This window comes from Vigna umbellata, chromosome 2 (assembly GCF_029865625.1).
Source record: "Vigna umbellata cultivar VRB3 chromosome 2, Vumbellata_1.0, whole genome shotgun sequence".
In the NCBI taxonomy this organism is placed as follows: domain Eukaryota; kingdom Viridiplantae; phylum Streptophyta; class Magnoliopsida; order Fabales; family Fabaceae; genus Vigna; species Vigna umbellata.
In genome coordinates, this window is record NC_142166.1 from 22,419,702 (window position 1) to 22,442,067 (window position 22,366).

General features: G+C 35.9%; 1 protein-coding gene across 1 annotated transcript; it reads right to left on the reverse strand.

Moving 5' to 3' along the window:
* Positions 1-1,481: 1,481 nt before the first annotated feature.
* Positions 1,482-21,643, reverse strand: EMB3144 (AAA-type ATPase family protein). Its single transcript, XM_088106426.1, has 17 exons — positions 21,271-21,643; positions 20,817-21,072; positions 19,416-19,788; positions 14,250-14,508; positions 12,611-12,742; positions 5,253-5,327; positions 5,062-5,187; positions 4,850-4,959; positions 4,693-4,771; positions 4,449-4,586; positions 4,253-4,364; positions 3,466-3,629; positions 3,251-3,356; positions 2,983-3,059; positions 2,509-2,652; positions 2,254-2,421; positions 1,482-2,115 (listed from the first exon to the last, which is right to left on the reverse strand). The coding sequence occupies exons 1-16, from the start codon at positions 21,502-21,504 to the stop codon at positions 2,278-2,280; spliced, it is 2,529 nt and encodes an 842-aa protein (XP_087962552.1). The 5' UTR covers positions 21,505-21,643; the 3' UTR covers positions 1,482-2,115; positions 2,254-2,277.
* Positions 21,644-22,366: the final 723 nt, after the last annotated feature.

The following is a 22,366-nucleotide window of genomic DNA, read 5'->3' on the forward strand; positions in this document are numbered from 1 at the left end:
TTTAGAGAGCTTTACGTGTAATTTAAAAACATTTTAACATTTTGATTAAAAAATTAAAAAAAAAAAGTCATCTTCCATCTTTTCCATCCATTTCAGTCAAGCATCATCCAGAACAACCCAAACGCGCAGAACCACTATCATCTTCCTCGTGCACCATCAACCTGGAAAACAAAATCAAAACAGTGACTCTGCAATCAAGAAACATTTTAATCAAGTAACCCCAATGCACCACCCTCTTCTCTTCCTGTGCTCCCCTTTCCTACTACTCAACCCCACCCTCACCCTTCCTCCCCCTCATTCCTTGCGTCCCCGTAATCCCTCACTCTCTTCGCCCCACCAGCAATGGACCCACCTGTGCCTCCTCTACCACCACTAAGTTCATCAACACATCTTCAAAGTTCCACACCACGTCCACGATCCCCCGCACGCGAGCCATGCCGGCGGAACGCGAATTCCAACGACTTTGAGTCCACCTCCACGTCATCGTCGCAGATCAAAACGGCGCCGGTGGAGATGTGGTCAGAACGAGGGAGAAAGCGGTTATTGAGGCTGGCGGAGGGTTGGGGGAGAAGCGATCTTGTATGTCTGAGTTTTGTCCCAGATATTGTGGAAGTTTCCCAGTGAAGCTGTTGTTGAAGAGTTTCAACTGATGCAGATTTAAAGCTAAAATTTCAGGAATTTTCCCCGAGAAGGTTGTCATTTAGGTTAAGAGAATAGAGACGCAAAGAGGCTATTGCATGTGGTAGTTCCCCTATGAGAGTGTTCTAAGTGAGGTCCAAGAGAATTAAACTACTGAGGTTTCCTAAACCTTAAGGTAATTCACCGGAAAACTGGTTTTCAAATAATTCAATTTGTTCAATTTGTGTCTGGCGTGATTTAGGGTTGGTGACTAATTTGAGGATTTTCAGATTTGTGATTCTGTTTTCTCTTTACAGGTTTCAAATGGTTTAATGGAGAAGAAAATAGATGATGATGATTTCGATTGGGTGCGAAGAGCTTGAGCACTGTTACATTGGTTATGGTGGCGATTTGCCTTCATGGTGCTGGATGGAAGGAAATGAATTAAAGTGCCTTCGTGGTGCTGGATGGAAGGAGATGAATTAAAGTGAGCATGGCAGAGTCACTATTTTGATTTTGTAGTTACTTGATTGCAGGTCGATGGTGCACGAGGAAGATGATGGTGGTTTTGCGCGATTGGGTTCTCAAGTTCTGGATGGAATATGACTTAACTGAAATGGATGGAAGATGACTTTTTTTTTAATTTTTTAATCAAAAATGTTAAAATGTTTTTAAATTACACGTAAGCTCTGAGAATGTCAGGGTTTAAAAAATCTACCACGTCAACTTCTAACCTCAGCAAAACTTAACCCCGTTAAGTCAAATTTAACCGTAGGGATCTAATTAATCCAAATTAGCACTATTTAGGACTCAATTGAAAATTTTAAAAGAACGGAGATTGAACTGGGAAAACTCTACATAAATAAGAACAACTAAAGAGGTTTAACCAATTAATAAAATATAGAGTACTAATATTGGCACACCACTTTTGGTATACATCACTTCACTTTCACATCATATCTAATGTGGGATGTCTACATGAGCTAAACTGTCGTCTGCAGTGCAGGGTAGGTTATTCAAAAATTCATGTAAAGGAAAAGTGGTGCAACAATTTTACCACTTTAATTTACCACTAAAGAGAACGATTACAAAGTAACTATTGAAACATGAGGGATAATTTAATAAATTTACAATTCTCTCAATAATCCCCGTGAGAAATTACAATGTGGGTAGCAAAGCCTTTCACGTAACAGCTCACACCAAAACCCTTAGAGCTCCATCTGTGGCAAAAAGGTTTCGATGATATTTGAATATTTATAAGTACCCTTCAGCTTGGTCAAAAATATATCAATCTTCCTTTTGATGATATGCATCCAAGGTTGATATTCATATTGAAAAAGAACTGTGGGCAAGGGCAGCTTCTCAAAGAAAAGGGCAGCACGAAGTTTTACAGTGCAAATTAGATCAGATGAGAGAAAACATGCGTACTTAGTTTGACCCGTTGTTGCTATTTCTGGACATGATTGATTATGTTCTTTTCCCAATAAATAGATGCATCTGTAAATGACAATTGATGTTAAATAAATCATGCTCCAATTGTCACCTTATTCATTTACTCCCCACAACCAAAACCAAAACGAAAATTATGAACTCTAGAGATAATTGAAGTTGGAATATAACTAAATGCTAACAAACCTGTATGTCAAATTTAAGTTGCTCTCAAAGAAAATGGCTAGCCATTAGAAGTTGTGGCTTTTCCTTCTCCTCTTCGATCACTTTTGTAGCTTCATCTTTAATGTTTTGAACCCTTTTATCCCAGATATCATCTACTAGTTTCCAAGTTTCATCACTAACATTTTGTGTCTACAGTAAAACGAAGGAAAAATGAAAGAGCACAAATCAGTTGTATGACAAACTATGGAACCTTATATAAAAGGCTTCGAATTGTACCTCTGAAGGACGAGGTGCCCCAAAGGTCGAAAATCCAACGTTGCCAGGTGCAAATGTAACCCTTCCAGGAAGACTGATCCCATGGATTCCCCATCGTCCAGCATAAATCAGTGCTCCATATTCATCAACTTGTCTGACAGGAGGCTAAACAAAACTCGGAAAAAAAATTCAATCTCAAAAGATTATCATTTATTCAACCAAGAATATTGATATTAAAAAAAGAAAGATTGGGGATAGGGCCTGCCTAACAAAAACTTTTTAGTGCGTAAAAAATTCAATAAATGACACAAGTAATAAATATCTGCCAAATCACTTGATGAAATGTGAGAATACCTCCAAATCATGCATTAAATACCACAAATTGTATCAATAGGAAATCTCAATCCCACACACAAGCACAAGTATAACAATTTTAATGGCCGGTAAATGAAAAAACATGACAACGTGCTGCTCCACTTTAGTTCATGATCTAACCTGAGCTACACGAGGAGCACTCTTATAGATGTCCCAAATCTCCTCAGCTTCGATTTTACCCTTTTCAAGCAAAATATCTGCAAAACAAGTAAACATGTAGCATTTTTTCCCGTGCACCTCTTCATGTGAAAGTATCAATAATTGCCAAGTAATGCAATACAGCAAAAGTTAATTTCTAAAAGTAGGTCTCGATTATCATGAACTAAATAAATACCAGTAAGAGATGGCTCATTGGTTAACAAAAAAAAAACTCACGAGAGAACCAGACCTGTGATTGTCTCAACTGCCAAATGGTATTCTTTTAGCACCGATGAGCACTTCTCAGTAGCATAACGCATATACTCATCCCTAAGTGCTTCAAGCTTCATTGCAAGCTGTATAAAATGTTCAATATGAGTTGTGATACAACTATACTTCTCAAACATTTCTGTTAAGGGAAAAAATGTGTATTAAAGCACAAGCCGTTAGTTCCCATTAACATACATTGGGCACAAGATCACTATAGTTTTTGTAATATGCTTTCCCAAAAGCAGTCATTCCTGTCTGCAGAATCAAAAACTCTGCACGCCTTGAAGCTTCTAATGTTGCCTTTGCAGAGATCCAACACATGTTGTCAATCCCAAACATCTCCTCCTCAATTACTCTTGCTACAAACAAATTTTAATATGCAAAAGAACTCAATAACCAAAGTACCAATCTTAGATAATCATCTTGTGGCTAACTACAGGAAGTTCTTTGTATTCTTCTGTTAAAGAGTATACGAAATACAAATTTAAGTTTACATTAAGAACCAATCTTAGATAATCATCTTGTGGCTAACTACAGGAAGTTCTTTGTATTCTTCTGTTAAAGAGTATACGAAATACAAATTTAAGTTTACATTAAGAACCTTGCCTCTGTTGGTTTTCACGAGCAAAATAATTTATTGTACACTTGAGGTTAACATGTTGAACTCACCGCTATAAATTCATCAAAACCAATCATTTATTCATGAGATAAAACTTTTTATATAAATTGGGTGCCACAATAAAAAAGCAAAAGGCATTACTAACCAAAAAAATCTTTTGAATAACAGTAAAAGAGTATAACAGCACCGCCCCCATACCACTAATTTTCATTTAATGTAGTATAATTATTATTCAAGATTCAAGAAACAGAATATGTAATGTTTTAAACAACAATATCTAAATGATGAAAGTCAAATAAATGAAAATACTATCAGATTGCAAATAAGACTTTCCAAAATGTCCTGAAACTAAAAACAACTTACGAGCACAAGCACGAACTATAGAGTTTATGTAATCTGATTTCCTTGCAAAAACCTGACCAGAAATTTCAGTATAACGCATATTTGGCTGGCTACGGATAGAACTTATATCAGTCTGCAAAAGATAAACACCCAATAACACAGTTGAAATAATAATGTAGGCACAAACACGTGGAACTTTCTATAAAACCGAAATGACCTCTAAAAAAGGACGATGGGGCTCAGGAAAATAACATGCAAGAACAGCAACAGCTGCTTCTCTGTATGCCAATCTGAGTTTTAATTCTTCAGGAATATCAGTACTATCCTCTTGCCCAGTTTCAAATGTTCCTTTTTGCTGCAAATCCATAAGATTTATCACATTGTAAACTTGCACCGAAGATGATTCAAAATGTCATAAATAATATTATTGCCCAGCCAGAACGAAGCTAAGAAACACCAACCCTTTTTAATGCCTCAAGCAGCTCATCTCGTCCAATGTAATCCAAATCCTTCCTAGCTGTCAAAATTCCAGCTTCATTCCTGTTAATTAGTTCAAGATAATATTAGCCGATATTCTCATGATAGACAGGTGCAGCAACATCCCAAAAGATTATTTACAGTATATTTTGTAGCTCTGCCCCGGTAAAATCTTCAGTCAGCTCAGAAATTTCCTTCAGTAATGTATGTTTTTCCTCCTCTGAACGAAAAAATTTATTCCTAGCATGCACCTAGTGTGCATTATAAAGAAATGAGATCAAAAGAAATTAAAGATGGTGAGATAGTAGAGGAAAACAAGATCAGAGCAAATAACAGTTGCAGTGGTGAAATACCTTCAAAATAGCATATCTTCCATCCTCTGATGGCAAACCTACTCTGATGATCTTGTCAAAACGACCCTTCCTCAATAGAGCAGGATCAAGAATATCCAACCTATTTGTGGCTCCTATCACCAGCACCTGAAATTCCAGTTCAGTATATCATATAACATCTATATGATCCCAGCAACCAATTAAAAACTTACTTGTGCTGTGGAAACTTTGAATCCATCCATCTCAGTCAGTATCTGAAGTAAACCTTGTTCCCTTTCAGCACCTCCCTACATAATGCAATTCCAGATGTTTCATTAGAAAAGTCGATAGAACTAGGGAAATAAGAAAACAATAAGCAATGTCCTAGCCTAGAAAAAATGATGTACAGGTTCTGCCAGGAACATTTTATCGGCAATCTTGCATGACATAAAATCATAAAAAAAAGCCCCAAGAAAAGCTCTTCAAATTACATCAGATGAATTCTAATGTCACTGTACTTCATAAAGTTTATAGTTAATAAAAAAAAACAGTACATTCTAAAGATGTCTATAATCAAAATCCGTTGCACTACAGCCAATATATGTCACAAATCTGAAGACATGAAAATATGTAGTTTTCTTTGCTTTGTTAGTTACCATGTTCATGATCCCAAGACATGGTACATGGTTTTTATACTGTCAGAATAAATTGCTAATTTTGAGCACCTGTTTAATGTGTTGTACTGTGGTATTAGTTGTGTTAGAATAGGTATTAAATATACGTAGGAAATAGATGTATTGGAAAACTAATATATGAGTTGTACCTATCTTTGTATCTAGACTCTAGTTTGATTTCCGTTCTTCCATGTACTCGTTGTATCAAAACTCTAATATAAATTTGAGAACATATCAAGCTCTCTCAAATTCATTATGTATTCTTTTATATTTTTCTCAAATTGGTACCAAAGCAAGTTGATCTTGCTCTGTTGTCTCTGTCCAACAAATACATTTTCATCTGGTCACTATTTGAATTGTCAACAGCGGTGTGCTGCATTCTGCCACTAGAGTTTCATCCTCCAGCAGTTGGGTCTAGTGAGCCTTGAGGAGTGTGAACCAACCCTGGTGGTCGCACATCCGAATTCTGGCTGACACACCGCCATGCACCATGACCATTGCAACTGCCCTAGATGCGTGTCTCATGCCCCAACTTCCAATGGTCAGAATCTTTCTAGACCACCACGGATTGACTTGTTGAAGCACTCAGCCAATTTCTTCCCTTTCTCTTCATTCCAGTACCATTTGGTGAAGTCCTAGAGTTGATCATAGTTTCTCTCACCTAAAACCATAGATTTCTCTCTCTTGAAACTCTAGGTTGCCTTTTGTTTTCTCTACTTGGTCTCCCAGCCTCAACCTTGTTCAACATCTTTTCGGGGACTATCTCCTCTAACATAATTTCTACCCTTGAAAAGGGAATTTGAGGTGCTATAGCAAGGCGTCCGCGTGGTAGAGGGCATCCTCAATGTACATGTAAAAGAATGAGTCTGACCCAAGAGAATTGTTACTCTTTACATGACTTTCCTTACAAGGCACCCATGTTTCCAAATCTAAAGTTTCTAAGTCAAAGTTATCTAATGAGAGTATCAAGAATATTTCAAGTTAAAGTCTAGTAGCCAAACATAGTCTTTTTACCCATTGTATTTTGTCAAAAGCTTGTATTTCACAAACCTTGGGAGTGTCAAAGTTCATGGATAACCGATTCAAGTGCTTCTAATCACATTTTTGGTAACGCTTCATTATTTTCTTATATTTCTCATTCTGAAATTCTTTACATTATTACCTTGGCCAATGAACCCAAAGTTGCATCTTAGGGAGTTGGTGAAATCACCCTTTCTCCCTCCTTAAAGTTAAAGCATGTTTTTATTGTCCCAAATTGTTCTTTTAGCCTAATTTTTTAAGCCAATTAACCAAATCTTTAAATTGTTCCAAAACCTTTTATGTCATTTCTTTTGTTATACAAGAGCATGGCGTAGGTTGATTGATTGGGGAAGGATATGAATCTAAAGGACTCTACTATCTTGGTACTAGACCGTCAATGTTTTGTTTAGCATCCCCATCTCCTAAACTTTTTGCATGATCGTTTAGGCCATCCACATTTATCAAAATTAAAAAGGGTGATTCTTGAACTTAGCAAACTTCAAGCCTTAGATTATGAGTCATGTCAATTAGGAAAACATGTTTGGTCTTATTTTTTGAAAAGAACTGGAAAAGATGCAACTATATCTTTTCTATAATTCATTCTGATATTTGGGATTCAAGTTGAGTCACATCCTTTGAGTTTCATTATCATCACTTCTATTGATGAGTATTCCCAATGATGTACTTGGGTTTACTTAATGAAACATAGGCTGAACTTTTGAGTATCTTTGAGTCTTTCCTTGATGAAATCAAAAACCAATTTGGCCAAGTGGTCAAGATTTTAAGTGCCAAGGCTAAAGAATACTTTTCCTTTTGGCTTTTCTACCCTTTTAACTTTACATGATATTTTACATGAGTTAATCTTTCCTCATACATCTCAATAAAATGGTATAGCGAGAGAAAAAATAGATACTTAGTTGAAACTACTCATGTCTTATTTTGGTGTCAATCTACCTATCCATCATTGGAGTGATGTCATTCTTATTGCTTGTTATCCTAAAGTTTCATATTCCATTGTGTTTCCAAATGAACCTCATATTTCAATCTCCTTTAGTCTTTAGTTGTGTGTTTTGTGCATGTGTGGAACATTAAATTCCTATACAAGTTGAACCTATCTTTGTACCTAGGACTCTAGTTTGATCTTTGCTCTTATGTGTACTCATTGTATTAGAATTCTATAAATATAAATAAGAGAACATCTGAGATGAGTAATCAAGCTCTCTAAAATTCATTATCTATTATTTTATATTTTTCTCAAGTAGCTGTAACTGCCTCCAATTTCTCTTGTAATTAACGTTGTAGTATAACTATGTACAGGACGGATTAACATATAGTTTTACCTCCAATCCTCTTCTAATTCTATATGGTATCAATGGTTTAATAATAATCCTGTGGACTACTGCTTCACCAATGGTTTTGTGTTCCATTTTCATAATGTTAAGAAATGGATTTTAAGCTTAACTCAACCTTACAAAATTGGCTTGTAAGATAAGGTTTGTACCCACTTATATATTATAAATTGGTTTTATCTCTAAACGATGAGAGACTTCCAACACACACCTCCCTCATACCGAGGCATAAACATGTCGAGCATGGAACTAGACATTAATGAATAGTCCGAAAGTGGCCTGATAACGAATTGAACAATAGATCCAACAAACAACAATTCTCAGTAGGATAGGTTCTAATCATCTTATATCTAGTCGATGTGAGATCTCCAACATAGAAGATTACTTTAAAACAATAATCATGTGATCATAACCCACAATTGAATGGCATAGCCAACAAAAAATTCAACATCTAGAGATAGCTTATACCTTGCTCATTCACTTCAACATACCATATATTTTGGGGTATCCCATATTCAAAGGATTTGGAGCGTTTATCAAAGGAGGAAAGGAGTTAAAAGTAAAGCATAAACAGTCGAGGGTCTATTAGGACAGTTAGGAAGCAGGGGACAGGATAATTGTCCTGGTGGGGTGTTATGTTTAGATTAGGAGGAGTCTTTAAATAGGGAAAGGGTTGTCTAGGGATGGAAGGTTGAGTTGATTGTATCTTAGTGACAGGACATTAGTTTTCCTATGTGAGGGGAGACAGCTCCCTTGGAAGGGTACGAATTGTATTCTTTGTATTCTTTTCTTACAAGAATAATAATACAAGACTGTTTCGGTGTTTGTGTGTGTTTGGTGCTGCCAAGTGTGTGTTCTTGATTCTTCTATCTAGGATCCTAACAAATTGGTCCCACTTGCCGGATCTTGGTGGAGGAAAAATCATGGAAGGGAGAGTGAGCACATTGGAAAAGTCTTTGGAGGAATTGAGAGTGGAGACCAGAGAGAGACATCAAGAATTCTTGGACATGTTCAGAGAACTTACGAAAAAGATCAAGAACTAGGAAAAAGGATTAGAAGCTTGTAAATGAAGATCAAAGTTCTGTTAACAGTGGAAAAATAGGAAGGAAAGAGGAATTTCTTCAAGGGTCCGTAAATGAAGATCAAAGATCTGTTGACGGTAGAAAAATAGGAAGGAAAGAGGAATTTCTTCAAGATATCTTAATAGAAAAGAAAGAGGGAAAGATGAGCGTGGATTCTGAGAAAGATATTTTGCAAGACATCAAGAAAGATGAGCAACCATCGGATAAAGGAAAAAATTCAATAAAAATCCAACCATCAAAGAACCTGGAAGAAAAAACAGAACAGGGATTCAAGTCCTGGCAGCAAAAATCCAAGAATTTTTCTTGGGAAGATCTTACAGCAACTTTGCCAAGGTTAGTTGAGGGGAACAGGAGAAGTGTTACGATCTAAGGTAGGGATAATGTTAGGGGTTGGAAAGTATATGAGAGGAGAAAGTATAGAAGGAGAAAGGGACCGAACGGTGAGAGAAGGGGACCGAACGGTGGAAGATGGGGAGAGACCAGGCCAAACGGTAGAAGGCAGGGAGCGACCAAGCCGAACGGTGGAAGGCGGGGAGCGACCAGGCTGAACGGTGGAAGGCGGGAAATATTTAGAAATAATTATAGTAAATAAGAATATATCTTAGGGAAATATTTTATTTAGAACAATATTCATATTTTATTCTAGGAAAAGATTTTATATTTATATTTTATTCTAGAGAAAGATTTTATTCTAGGGAAATATTTTATTCTAGGAAAATATTTTATTCTAAGGAAATATTTTATTTAGGAAATAATTAATATAAATAAAAGGGAGAGTCTAGAGTTAAAGGTATGCTTTTGATTATTGAGTTTTGTGACAGACATTATTGTCTTGTGAGGGAGGTTATGCTCTCAAAGTAATTGAAGGAGGTTATGCTCCCAATTATTGTTTACCCTTGTTTATTCAGATATTACCATCAATAAAAGAGATCCATTCATCCATTGTTATTCGTTTATTGTTCTATTACGTGTGAGAGAGTGTGAAAGGTTGTATTTGGCTAGTTTACGTACTCAGGTACGTAACAAGAAGCATGGTATTGGATAGTTTGATAGTAGTAACAAAGGACTGAGAGTGAAAAAAAATTCATCCAAGAATTCAAGATATGGGAGTCCAAGTAAAATCAACACAAAGAGATCAGTTGAGGGAGTATTCCTTGGGAAAGCTACAGGCCCTATGAAAAAGTACAAGTTTCTCACCCACATCACCAATGTGGACATGGCTGAGTATTTGTCTAGGTGTTTGGAAAGCAAGGACACAGAAAATAGTGTGGTGTTATCTAGTAGGAGTTGTTGGGATGTTAGGATGTCTATGTTGAATCATAGGTGTGGATCCAATCACATGCATAGGAATTCTTATGGCTTAATAATAAGTGCGGTGACAGTAATAGATGGGAATGGAATGAAGATATGAAAATATTGGATTTTTTCATTATGGATTTAGGGTTCTTTGTGGATGATTCCAGGGTTTTTAACACCTCATGTCACGTGAGCAAGGAATTCAGCAGTTTCTCCATGAGTGTTCGTGTGATTGCCGGAAGAAGGGAGAGGGGTTATTGGATGTATGATGGGCATATGGGAAAGTTCACTTGGATAAGCAAGAATTTTTCTAGGTGGAAGTACCAGCTAAAGAAGAGAAAATCATGGATACAAATTCAAGAAATACTTCCAATGATTGGAATTGTTTTGTTAGCCATCAGTTATCAATGGTGAACCAAAAAATGGAGGATAAATCTTTCACCAAGGAATTTCATAACCACTACTCAAAAGCTGCAAAGGATGGGGTTTGGTGTGAGTTTGTGACACTCATCAATCTCTTTGAACAAGATTCAGGGTGTTGTCTCCAGGAAAAGGTCATAGTCTCGACTAAAGATCTTACCAAGCATGATTTCGAGTTGAGTAATAATGGCTCTTCTTTGGATAATTCGAGTAGAAGAAGTTCTTTTACAGGGAAGAATAAGAAGCTCCTCACTTTCAAGGAAATAATGAAGACACGAAAATGGTCCCATAAATTTTGTCTCTCATTTCGACCACCACCCAAGCCTCCAAACCTGAAGTTGCAGGTAGTAGCCAGCGGGTTCTCTTCCTGTGATAAGACCATATCACAATGTCATAGGCTCAAGCTTCATTGTTCCAACCTTGAGGACAAAGTTATTCTGCAGCGGTGTGTAATGATAGGATTTGGAAGGTTTATGAAAGGAGGAAAGGAGTTAAAAGTAAAGCATAAACAGTTGGGGGTCTGTTAGGACAATTAGGAAGCAGGGGCTAGGATAACTGTCCTGGTGGGGGTGTTATGTTCAGATTAGGAGGACTCTTTAAACAGGGAAAGGGTTGTCCAGGGATGGGAGGTTGAGTTGATTGTATCTTAGTGACAGGACATTAGTTTTCCTGTGTGAGGGGAGACAGCTCCGTTGGAAGGGTACGAATTGTATTCTTTGTATTCTTTTCTTACAAGAATAATAATACAAGACTGTTTCAGTGTTTCTGTGTGTGTTTGGTGTTGCCAAGTGTGTGTTCTTGGATTCCTCTATCTAGGAACCTAACATATTCACTACATGCTATTTGATCAAGTGTATGCCACCACCCATCATCCTCCAAAATCAGGTGAGCCAATTTCTATTATTCTCAAAGCAGAACTTCTATTTTCTTCCTTTTTATCTCTCCATATGCACTTTTGTCTATGCCTTAACTCCAATAAAAATAAGAAACTGACCATGAAATCCAATGTCATTTCTTGGATAGTGTTAATTGCTAATAGGTTAGAAGTGCTACTATCAGGACAACAGATATATTGATTTTGTTGGTATTAGCATCTTTTAGGCTTGTCCTTTCTTCCGATTCACTTTGTGCTTCGTGACATTGATATTATGCTCCTAGTAGGTCATGGTTTCTTTTAAATTATTTCCACACTTGTCTCATCTCCGATCCCCTTTGTTGTTGACAAATCATACCCACTACTTCTGGCCTAATTATTTCCCATCTTCCTAGAGACTCGTCTCCTACACAATCAGACTCTCCCCCTTTACCTCGTTCATTGGGATTGTCCATAGCATTACACAAATGTATCAACATTGCTACGTTCAATACCCTGTCCTCTGTACGTCTCCCTTTAATAATCATCATTTTTCATATTAACTTACTATGCTTTGGTGCACAGTGGAGAGTTACTTTAGCATTTTATAGTATATATCTTTACATAAGCTGATTTGGAGGGAAAGAATATGCATTTGGCCTCCATGTAGGAGCACAATGTCTTTTTAAATCAGCATCCATTTCAAGTTCATAAATGGATTGGATAGTTTTCCTACATTGATGTCTTTTGTTCCTTCTAGATAGAACACTAGAACTTTGACAATTTTTAGTCAATCAAACATTAGTGCTACAAAAACATCAAATCTGGAGTTTTTCCACACCAATTTCTTTGGGAGTACAGAAAAAAAAAATCATATAAAAGTAGTTCATATCTTACTCCACCAATATCAGGTCCTCCACGTTTGCTACCAATAGCATCTATCTCATCAATAAAGATTATAGAAGGTGAAAATGATCTTGCATTTCCAAAGAGGTCCTTAACACGCGATGCAGCAACCCCTACAAACATCTGGGAAGAAAAGACATTAAATGAGTCAATCTCATTTATTTGTAAAGTACCAAATAAATCAGGTATAACAAAATCAGGACAAGCCTTATCGAATGCAACATTTCGCATTTCACGGGGACATGCCATCATGAAGTCCATCCATGTAAACAAAAAGAATATTGTGAAGCACATGATGTAGATACAAATAGTTAGCACTTAGCACACTCTAATTAGAGTCAAATTTATCTCATTATCTGTGAAGAGGAATACTAGATTCCATATTATTAGCTAATGATTAATATGTTGATGTCTCCATTTAACCTTGATATTTTAATAAAAAAACAAATTAGGGTCATCAAAAGATACAAGTGGCATCAATTTGGTCCTTTAATAATAATACATCAAAATGGTCCTCTAATGTCAATTTCTGATATAATCCAATTTGAAGGACCAAATTATGTAAAAGTAGACACTAAATGACGATTCCAACAAAATTAGAGTTAACCTAAATTTAAGGTCAAATTATACATTATATACAAATTTAAGGTTAAATTATCTTTTAAAAAATTCAATTAAGTCATTTATGTGATAAAGTGGTTCAAATGGTCCTTCCATAATGTTAAACCTAATTTTGCTGACCTTTAAAATTAACATCCCATTCTATCCTCCATCTTCCTCCTCCACTCTCCTACTTCCCCCTCCCTCTCCCGACCCCATATACACCCACACCAAACTCTTCCTCTTCTATCTTCACCATCCATTCATTCATTCATTCAATTCCCTTTCTTCCTTATTTGTTCTCCCAAATATAAAAATTAAACCTTTGCTTTAAAAAAGGAATCTCAGCCTGAAATGTCACCCCAACTTTTACATCTCTTAGATTGAGGTAGCCCTTATGGTTCTTGTTCTTGCCAAAATTTTGAAAAAAAAAAAGGATGCAAAAAAGAACTTTTTTTCTTTGTTTGTTTCAAAAATGAAGTTTCTTTTCTTTTTGCTATTAGGGGAGTTTTTTATGTCATTATATATTGTTGAAGAAGGTGTTGGGTGTGGGTGTGGGTGTGGGTACAAGTTGGTGGAGGGGGGAAGAGGAAGGGGTTAAGTGTCTTTGCAGGTCAGGTAGTTTAGGATGCGGTGGGTAGGGGGTAGAAGAGATTGGATGTGGTGAGAAAGGGAGGAAGTGCAGTTGAGGAGTGGAGGAAGAAGAGGGGACTGGGAGGAGGGTGATGGAGGTCGGGATGGGGGGTTAACTTAAAATGTTAATGGAGTTAAGTTTAGGTGGAAGGAAGGACCATTCTACAAACATACCGAACTAAATTAAAACTTTTAGAAGATAAGGAACTAAACTGAATAAAACATAAAAGATAAAGGACTATTAGTATAATTTAGCCTAAATTTTATCTACAATCCAGTTCATCAAAAATATAATGACTTTGTTGGGATTTAGATATTGAACCAAACAAAATTTTCAAAGTTCTACTTGCAAATTTCAATTCAATGCATATGAACATCTTTGAAGAAGAGGCAGCACCTCTACAAAATCTGTGCCATTGGCTGCAAAGAAAGGCAGTCCTGCTTCACCTGCAATGGCTTTGGCCAGTAGGGTTTTACCTGTTCCAGGAGGCCCATGAAGAAGTACACCTTTTGGACAATAAATTCCTTTGTCTTGAAAATCGTCGTCATTCTTCAAAATTCGAACAATCTCTTGTAGTTCTTTCTTTATATATTCCTGGCCAGCAAAATCATCAAATGTAACACCAGTTCTCTCTTCTGCAGATATAAATTTAGCCCTGAGGGGAAACATAACAATTAGATTCTGGGTGTAAATAGATTGGCTGTCAAAATCTAATGCTTTTCTTTTTATTTGAAGAAGTTGCACCAAAAGCTTCCCAAACATATTCAAAACTTCACCCGTTATCATGAGCCATACACCACAAACCCACATTTCTTATAACATACAAGGTTTGCAAATATAGCCGTGTTGGTGTGCATCCCTCAACATGACCTAAATATCATCATAAAGATAAAGGAAAACAAAGGCCCAAAACATAAAATAGAAGCAACAGCAGCTGTCCATATATCATGCGAAAAAGAAATAATAAATAGTAATGGTTGGGCAAATCCAAGCGGCGGACGCACTGGTTTTGCCTCTACGGTCTCCCAATACAAATATCTAAATTAAATTTGATAACGACAAATTCAATCATCAAAATTTCAGTTGCAAAGTAGAACTCGTCCAAGTTCTAAATAATTTATGCAGTGAGTAGAGCTAATACCCACATGTTTACAGTCAAGCAAGTGCAAAGTATTTAGAAAGTAAACACTAAGTGGCCATATCCAGCAGCCTAGACTATTCCAAACTTATAATGATTTATGAAACAAAAAAATAATAGTAGATAATTCTATGACAACAGTAGTAAGTAGCCCAGCCACCGTTTAGCCAGAAAAATTTTAAAGACAAAGGGCATAGCCGATAGATTCTACTAGAATGTCAATTTTTATGAACAAAATGAAGTAAAAAGTAAGAATCATAGTTCACTTCCCCACAATTTAATTCTAAATCTCAAATAACAAACTGCCTAGCCCAAAAGCATTAGTTATTTGAGTAAGGCCAAATGATGATAAATATTCACTAGCAATTGTAAGTTGAATGTGACTATAGAGACTTTTGTGGATTCTGGTTAAAATATGACTCTACCCTGCTTTGTCAAGCTTTTTCTTCTCCTCGAACTGTTCAGTGGGTTCTTAGAAGAAGATGGATTAAGTGTCTTAAAAGATGTGATGCTTTAGACTTTAAGGTTTCTCACATTCATCATGAAGACAATTTTTGTGCTAATGGTCTTGCCAACATTGGGATTGACAATAGACTTGCCTATGTGGGTTAATGATCTTCCTTCTAGTCTTAATATAGATTTTTTTTGTAATAGGTATCAAATTCCAAATTTTTGTTTTGCTTAGTTGTATCCTTCGTGGGAGTGGTTATTTTTTTCTAAGCATCGATTTGGTTGAGTCCCTCATGCTTTTGTATATTTTTTCTTCCTTGTAGGCAGCTTTCCATGTGATGACATATGACTATTGAATACTAGAATGTCAACCTGATAGGATACTGGTGATAGGATAGAAGGTAGGGGAGTTGAACGGTAGGAAGCAGGGGAGCCGAACGGTAGGAGGAAAAGGGAAGCAAGCCGAACGGTGGAAGGCGGTGAAGAGCTGGAGCCGATCGGTTAAAGAGTGACTATCCTACCTGGGACAGCAGTTAGGATGGGCGGGAAATAATTATAATAAATAGAGCTACATCCTAGGGAAATATTCAGTATAAGTTAATTATAGTAAATAGAATTATATCCTAGGGAAATGTTCAGTTTAAGTTAATTATAGTAAATAGAGCTACATCCTAAGGAAATATTCAGTATAAGTTAATTATATTTGTCAGGACCATTAAAATCAGCAGTGAGTGGAAGCCAGGTGTAAGGATTTAGAAAATTCAGAAAGTGGAAGACAGGTGTGTGTAGCTGATTGGCCGATCGGTTTTTGACGGTAGTATATAAGTAAATTTTTCAAACGTTGAGCCACTTTTTGCATGAACCTCTTCTCTCCAAATTTCTGAGTTTTATTTCCTCCTCCTTCTCTCTAAAATTCTCCCCCTTCTTTCTACAAATTCTCACTTTCTCCTTCTTCTGATCATCATCTAGGTTGTGTCTGAGTTCTTCCTTGGTGGCAAGAGTTTCATTTCCATCAATCTAGTTGTTGTGTGAAGTGGGTAAGTAAACTCATTCGTTCTGTGAGGTTCTATATTTTTCTAATACATGCAAGCACTGTTCAGCTTGCATGTGTTCATCATCTATCTCTCTGAATCTGTTTTTCTGTCTTTGATCCTCTGGTTGGTCCCTTTTCACCGATCAGAAATTTAGTTGGTTGCTTTAGAAGTGGTTGCTGGTTAGTCAAAATGGTAGAAGCTTAGGAAGTGTCAAGTTTATTCAAGGTAAGGGAAGCTAGTAATTTAATTATGTTTTTCTGTGTTTGGAATTTCTGTTTGAATGCTTGCATATATGAATAATGGTATGTTTGATTGAATTGTATTCAAATTCTGTGATTGGCCGAGACTTGTGAACTGGTTTGGAGTTTCCTGCTACAGAACGTTCGGTCACTTTTGGTTTGGCAAAGAGAGTATGTGAAAATGTGAGTTGGGGTCAGTGTGAAATAAGTTCAGTGGAATAGGTTTAAAATAACTTAGAAATCAAGTTTGGACGTTTAGAAATTAAGAAAAATATCTTGTGTTGGTCTAAGAAGTGTTATTAAGAATTTTTTTTCGTTGACCGTTCGGTTGTGTTCCGTACTCAATCATTAACTGGGTTCGGTCTATTAGAGGTGTTATCTATTTATCCAGTACGCTCTAAGTACTCGATGCAGTAAAAGCATTCGGTCTAAGTTTTTTAAGAGTTTGGTTTGAGTTATGAGTGTTCGGTTTAAGCTCTTCCGGTTGGGCTAAGTTCCTAGTAGTTGGTTTTTTATAGTGGTCGGTCAATAATAGCGTTCAGTCATTTTCTTTTGTTTTGTCTCTTATGAACCGTTCGGTCCTCTCAGTTGGGTAGTGTGAAGGTGTTCGGTCTCCAACGTTCACATGTTCTCTTTATTCTATGAATGAAAATATAACTGATGAATGATAGATTATGTTAAATATGAGAATTTTGACTTTTAAATACTGTGGAAGAGAATTCCAAGGCGGAATGTCTCGTGTATGGTTATTGAATTATAAAGTATGAATATGGATATGCTAGGCTGGCGTTCATCCTGAAATTCTATGAGTATCATTCTCACATAGAGAGAGATATTTCATTTGTGAGAATAGCAGGAGGTCCTACCACCTCAGGATGTCGAGGTAGGTATTATGGGATTAACCTTGGGTAGTAGCTTGATTGGTGTCAACTGTTACACTACCACAAGTGCAAGGACGACTATAGCTACCTATTCATACAATCCGGATGGTCAAGTCATAGTGTTCGGTTTATATATATATATATATATATATATATATATATATATATATATATATATATATATATATGTGTGTGTGTGTGTGTGTGTGTGTGTGTGTGTGAACTGTGGTGTTCGGTGTGTATGTGATTATCTGTATTCAGTGTTTGCATGATGTATCGTTCGGTTTCGTACCGACTAAAATTGCATGAAATGTATAGATGTGTTTATAATTAAATTACATTAGCTTACCCTACTTTCTTGTTTTGTCTTGTTTTGTTCGTCCGGTTACCTTTTCTTTTGCAATGATCATCCTATGGATGTGAGCAGAAGGCGATGAGTGTTCGGTGGAGCAAGCGTTGGAAGGCGAGGATCCTGTTGCTTAGGTTAGGACCGCTTGGTCATCAGTTGTATATAGTTTTAGAATGGACCGTTCAGTCAATGGGCTTAGCTTATCTTTTGTAAACCGATCGGTTTATACATGGTGTTGTATCACCGTTCGGTTTATGTCTATATTTTTGTATCAGACTTATGTTACACTGTAAAGTTTTTAGTTTTATGGTTATTTTGGATAACTGTACTGTTAAAATACTTTACTAACTCTCTATGAACTGATCTATCATATTATTATATGTGATTAATCTATGATATAATATTATGGTATATTTTGGGATGTTACAATATTATAAGTTAATTATAGTAAATAGAATTATATCCTAAGGAAATATTCAGTATAAGTTAATTATAGTAAATAGAGCTATATCCTAGGGAAATATTTAGTAGAAGTTAATTATAGTAAATAGAATTATATTCTAGGAAAATATTTAATATAAATAAAGCTAGATGTTATTGTTTAGGGCATGCTTTTGATTATTGAGTTTGTTGATAGGCGGCTATGCTCCTGTGAGAGAGGTTATGCTCCCAAGTAATTGAAGGAGGTTATGCTCCCAATTATTGTTTGCTTTCTTTGATTCAGATATTTCTATCAATAAAAGAGGTTTATTCAGTTACTATTCTATCGATTTACTGTGAGAGTTGAGGGTTATCTTTCTACCTACGAACGTGGTTAGTTACGTCTCCGACACGGATACGTAACACAACCTAACTGGAATACTAATGTTCATAATGATGCCAAAAATGTGAATCTTATTAAAAAAAAAGTTGAGTGAGAAATATCAATGTTATTATTAGAAAATGAACTTTAAATCTAACTCAGCCTCATAAAACTAGTTTAGTAAAGTAGGGTTTACACCCACCCCTATTTCATATTTTGGTCATATCCCTAGTCATTGTGAGCATAGAATAGAGATTGTTCAAAGTTGGTAGAATGACATGCTAAACAAATCTCATTAAGATAGGCTCTTATATGCTCTAATACCATCTTAGAAAATGGATTTTAAGGATCTCAAGTTGATGTTGGATCTCCAACATTACCAGATTTAGGAAAAAAATATTTTATTGAGTAGAATAAAAAGGAGGAATAAGTGATCAATCTCTCCTCCAAGGATTTCTTACTCACAAAGTGCTAATTCTCAATTATAAATGATACCCAAAGAATGAAATCATTTCCCCATCCACCGACTTATTTAACTCGTTAGCCCCTAAATAATTGATACCCTAATTGTCTTAACTAACTCCTTTCCCACAGTCCTAACATTCAGCCAGCTAAAAAAGTGAAATTCCAACAACCAACAGGAAACATTGAGAAAATTTATCCACTTACCGACTCTGTCCTAGAGATCCTAGTGCACGACTTCGGAGTGGCTGGCTAGTTTTTTGGCTAGGAGTTCCCAAATCACAAGGTATCAACTTTGCATATATTGGTCTCATCAAATTATCAATCCACACGTAAAAACCAACAGCTAGAGCAAGACGCATAGACCATATGACAGCAACTGCAACAGTTGAGTATATTTCAGCAGGCACAGCATCTACATTAATGACATCAACATTTACAATTTGCTGATGTAGCTTTCTCCATACATCATTCCAACTATCAATTGGCATTCGATTGACTGGATGACGCCGAAAAATAATATCATCGGGATTCCCTTCAGTTCCTATCACTTTCCCGTTTTTGTAATAAGGTAGAATAACTGCAGAAACATAAAAACAAATATTGAGCAAAACAACATTTGAACCAGACCTACAGCTTTACATAGCTTGGCTGAAGCAATAGCATGGACCAAAGTGCACTGCACCAAAACAATAACTTTGTAAAATACATTGCAATACATATTGTAAAATGATAAAATGCCAGATTGTGCATGCTTTCACATTGCCTGTTGGGAAGCTTACGAAACCTTCAAACTCAACAAAACACAAATTTAACAAACCTAAATGTTGAAAGTGCAGTTTGAAGGACAATTGATATTATTATGCCATTCTGCGGTTTATTCTGCTGACACTTCCCTGTTCTACCTTCTTTTCCTTTTTCTTTTTCTTTTAATCGGCAATGTTTTTTATTAGTGACGGGATTTGAACACATGACCTATTCTTCTCTCCCTACAGCTTTTACCACCAAACCAACCTTATATCTCCACCTTCTTTTTCTTTTCAGGTAAAAAAAAATGGTATCCCCATATCTTCATTACGTAATTCGCAATAAACAAAACAAGATTATCTCAAAAGGACAGCACAAAAACGGCAATAAACACAAACTAATTTCATCAACCAGCTAACACTTTCAACCCAACAGTAAGAACTTCACATAACGCACCAAATTAAACTCAGAAGCGAAAAAAGTGCAAATACAATATAAAACAGAGTTTTCTCTAATCTCTCAGCTAAACTTCTAAACTCAGAGTCACATTATCCTCATTAACTATCATAACATCCTCATACAACATATTCAAATCTCCAAGCAAAAAATAAAACTAATAATACCCAGTAAACATCTTCCTCACAACTAGCAACCTAGTTTCGTGTCCAGCATAACATATAGACTCTATTAAGACAAATTTCTCTACAAGCACTTATGAGAAAAGAAAATATAAAGTTAAAACAAACCTAGCAGCTCACAAAAGTTAAAATAAACTATGCACTTGACTTTTAAGAAACTTTTTTTCATTTAACTACTTTTTTTCTACTCCTGAAAAAGAAAAGGAAAAGGAAAAATCCCCACCTGATATTGTTTGACCGTAATTAGAGTACTCCATAAACTGTACATTATTAGACTCAAGAAGTCTCAAAAAATCGCTGAACTCTATCCCGTGTGAATTTTCAGGATCCCACTCAGTCCCCTTGAGTTTTCCTCGCAAAGTCAACAGAACTCTGCTCCACGAAGAAGCCATCACAAGCTGCCTCTCTAACTGCACGTTCGCCTTCTTGTCAAACTCTTCCAACTCATCCATTCTCTTCCTTTCCGCCTCCTTTAGTTTCTGTGCACAGTTCACTTTTCTCATCAACACACAAGTTCCAACCGAAATATGCACACGTGCGTAAATATCAAAAATTGCATATTTGCATTGCACTATCAAGAAGAAATAATAAATCAAAACTGCCCACAATATAGATAACACTGAATTCTTAGTTTCCAGAATTTCCTAAAATAGTTCCTTTTTCCCTTTGTGACCAACCTCGAATAGTTGCGCGGATTCAGAGTCTTGTTCTTGCTCTTTGTTGGGTGTGTTGGAAACAGAATTGGAAGCGTTGATTCTGAGTTTGCATCGATTTGTGAAGTTGCGAGGGAGAAATGCATTAGTGAGAAAGCGAGGTGAAAAGATGGAAAATTTGGGGATATGGGTTTTTGGAGGGAAGAAGGGCTTTGGGAGTTGGAGCCAATCGATGGTGTTTGCCATTGAAGAATTCATGTTCTGCGATAATCACGTGAGGATAAAGAGTTTCAGCTTTTGGCTACGTTCATATCTTCTTCCCTTCGCTTCACCACATTGAAGAGTGTCTCCAAATTGCAGTGTAGTTATCAGCTTTCTGCATTTTGAAGTTCATGTTGGGGTTTAGGGGTAGAGGATAATTCTTTTATTTGTTCCTTTTTTCTTTTACAAAAAAACCTTTTTTTTAATAAATAACATGCAAAAAAAAAAGAAGCAAAATCACTAATAAATAAATAATATTTTCTTATTGAGTCGAAGAAAATATTAATATTCGTCTTATATTTTATTTTTGTCTTTTATTAAAAGAACTTTTCAGCTTTATGAAGACCAAGTGTCAAGAGAATTTTATTTAGTGTGCACATATATATCATAAACTCAATCTCATTATAATTAATTTATATATTTTTATTTTTTACATTTACAGAAATATAAATAATAGAAATATAGTTACTAAAATGGGTTAAATATGTTTTTGGTCCCTTAACTTTCAGCGAAAATTGGAATTAGCCCCTCTTCAAAACTTTGGCCTAATTTAGTCCCCAAACTTTAGAAATGTGTGAATTTAGTCCTTTTAACTAAATTTTGTTAGGTTTATTTGATGTTTCAAGTGCGTTTCATGATAGCATTTGAGTTGTTTACATCGTTTGACACATTTTTGTTTCAATGTTCACTGAGAAATGCGTTTGGAACATCAAATAAAGCTAACAAAATTTGGTTAAAAGGACTAAATTCACACATTTTTAAAGTTTGGGGACTAAACTAGTCCAAAGTTTTGAAGATGGACTAATTCCAATTTTCGCTGAAAGTTAAGGGACTAAAAACACATTTAACCCTACTAAAA

What these genes read in the sequence shown, in the direction of transcription:
- EMB3144 (XM_088106426.1), bottom strand. Translation starts at nt 21,504, where the DNA reads ATGAATTCTTCAATGGCAAACACCATCGATTGGCTCCAACTCCCAAAG. An exon ending in GGATCTCTAGGACAGAGTCG is followed by an intron (nt 14,509 to 19,415) that starts GTAAGTGGATAA and finishes GTTTCCCCTCAG; the next exon opens with GGCTAAATTTATATCTGCAG. An exon ending in GAGGACCTGATATTGGTGGA is followed by an intron (nt 5,328 to 12,610) that starts GTAAGATATGAA and finishes TGCATTATGTAG; the next exon opens with GGAGGTGCTGAAAGGGAACA.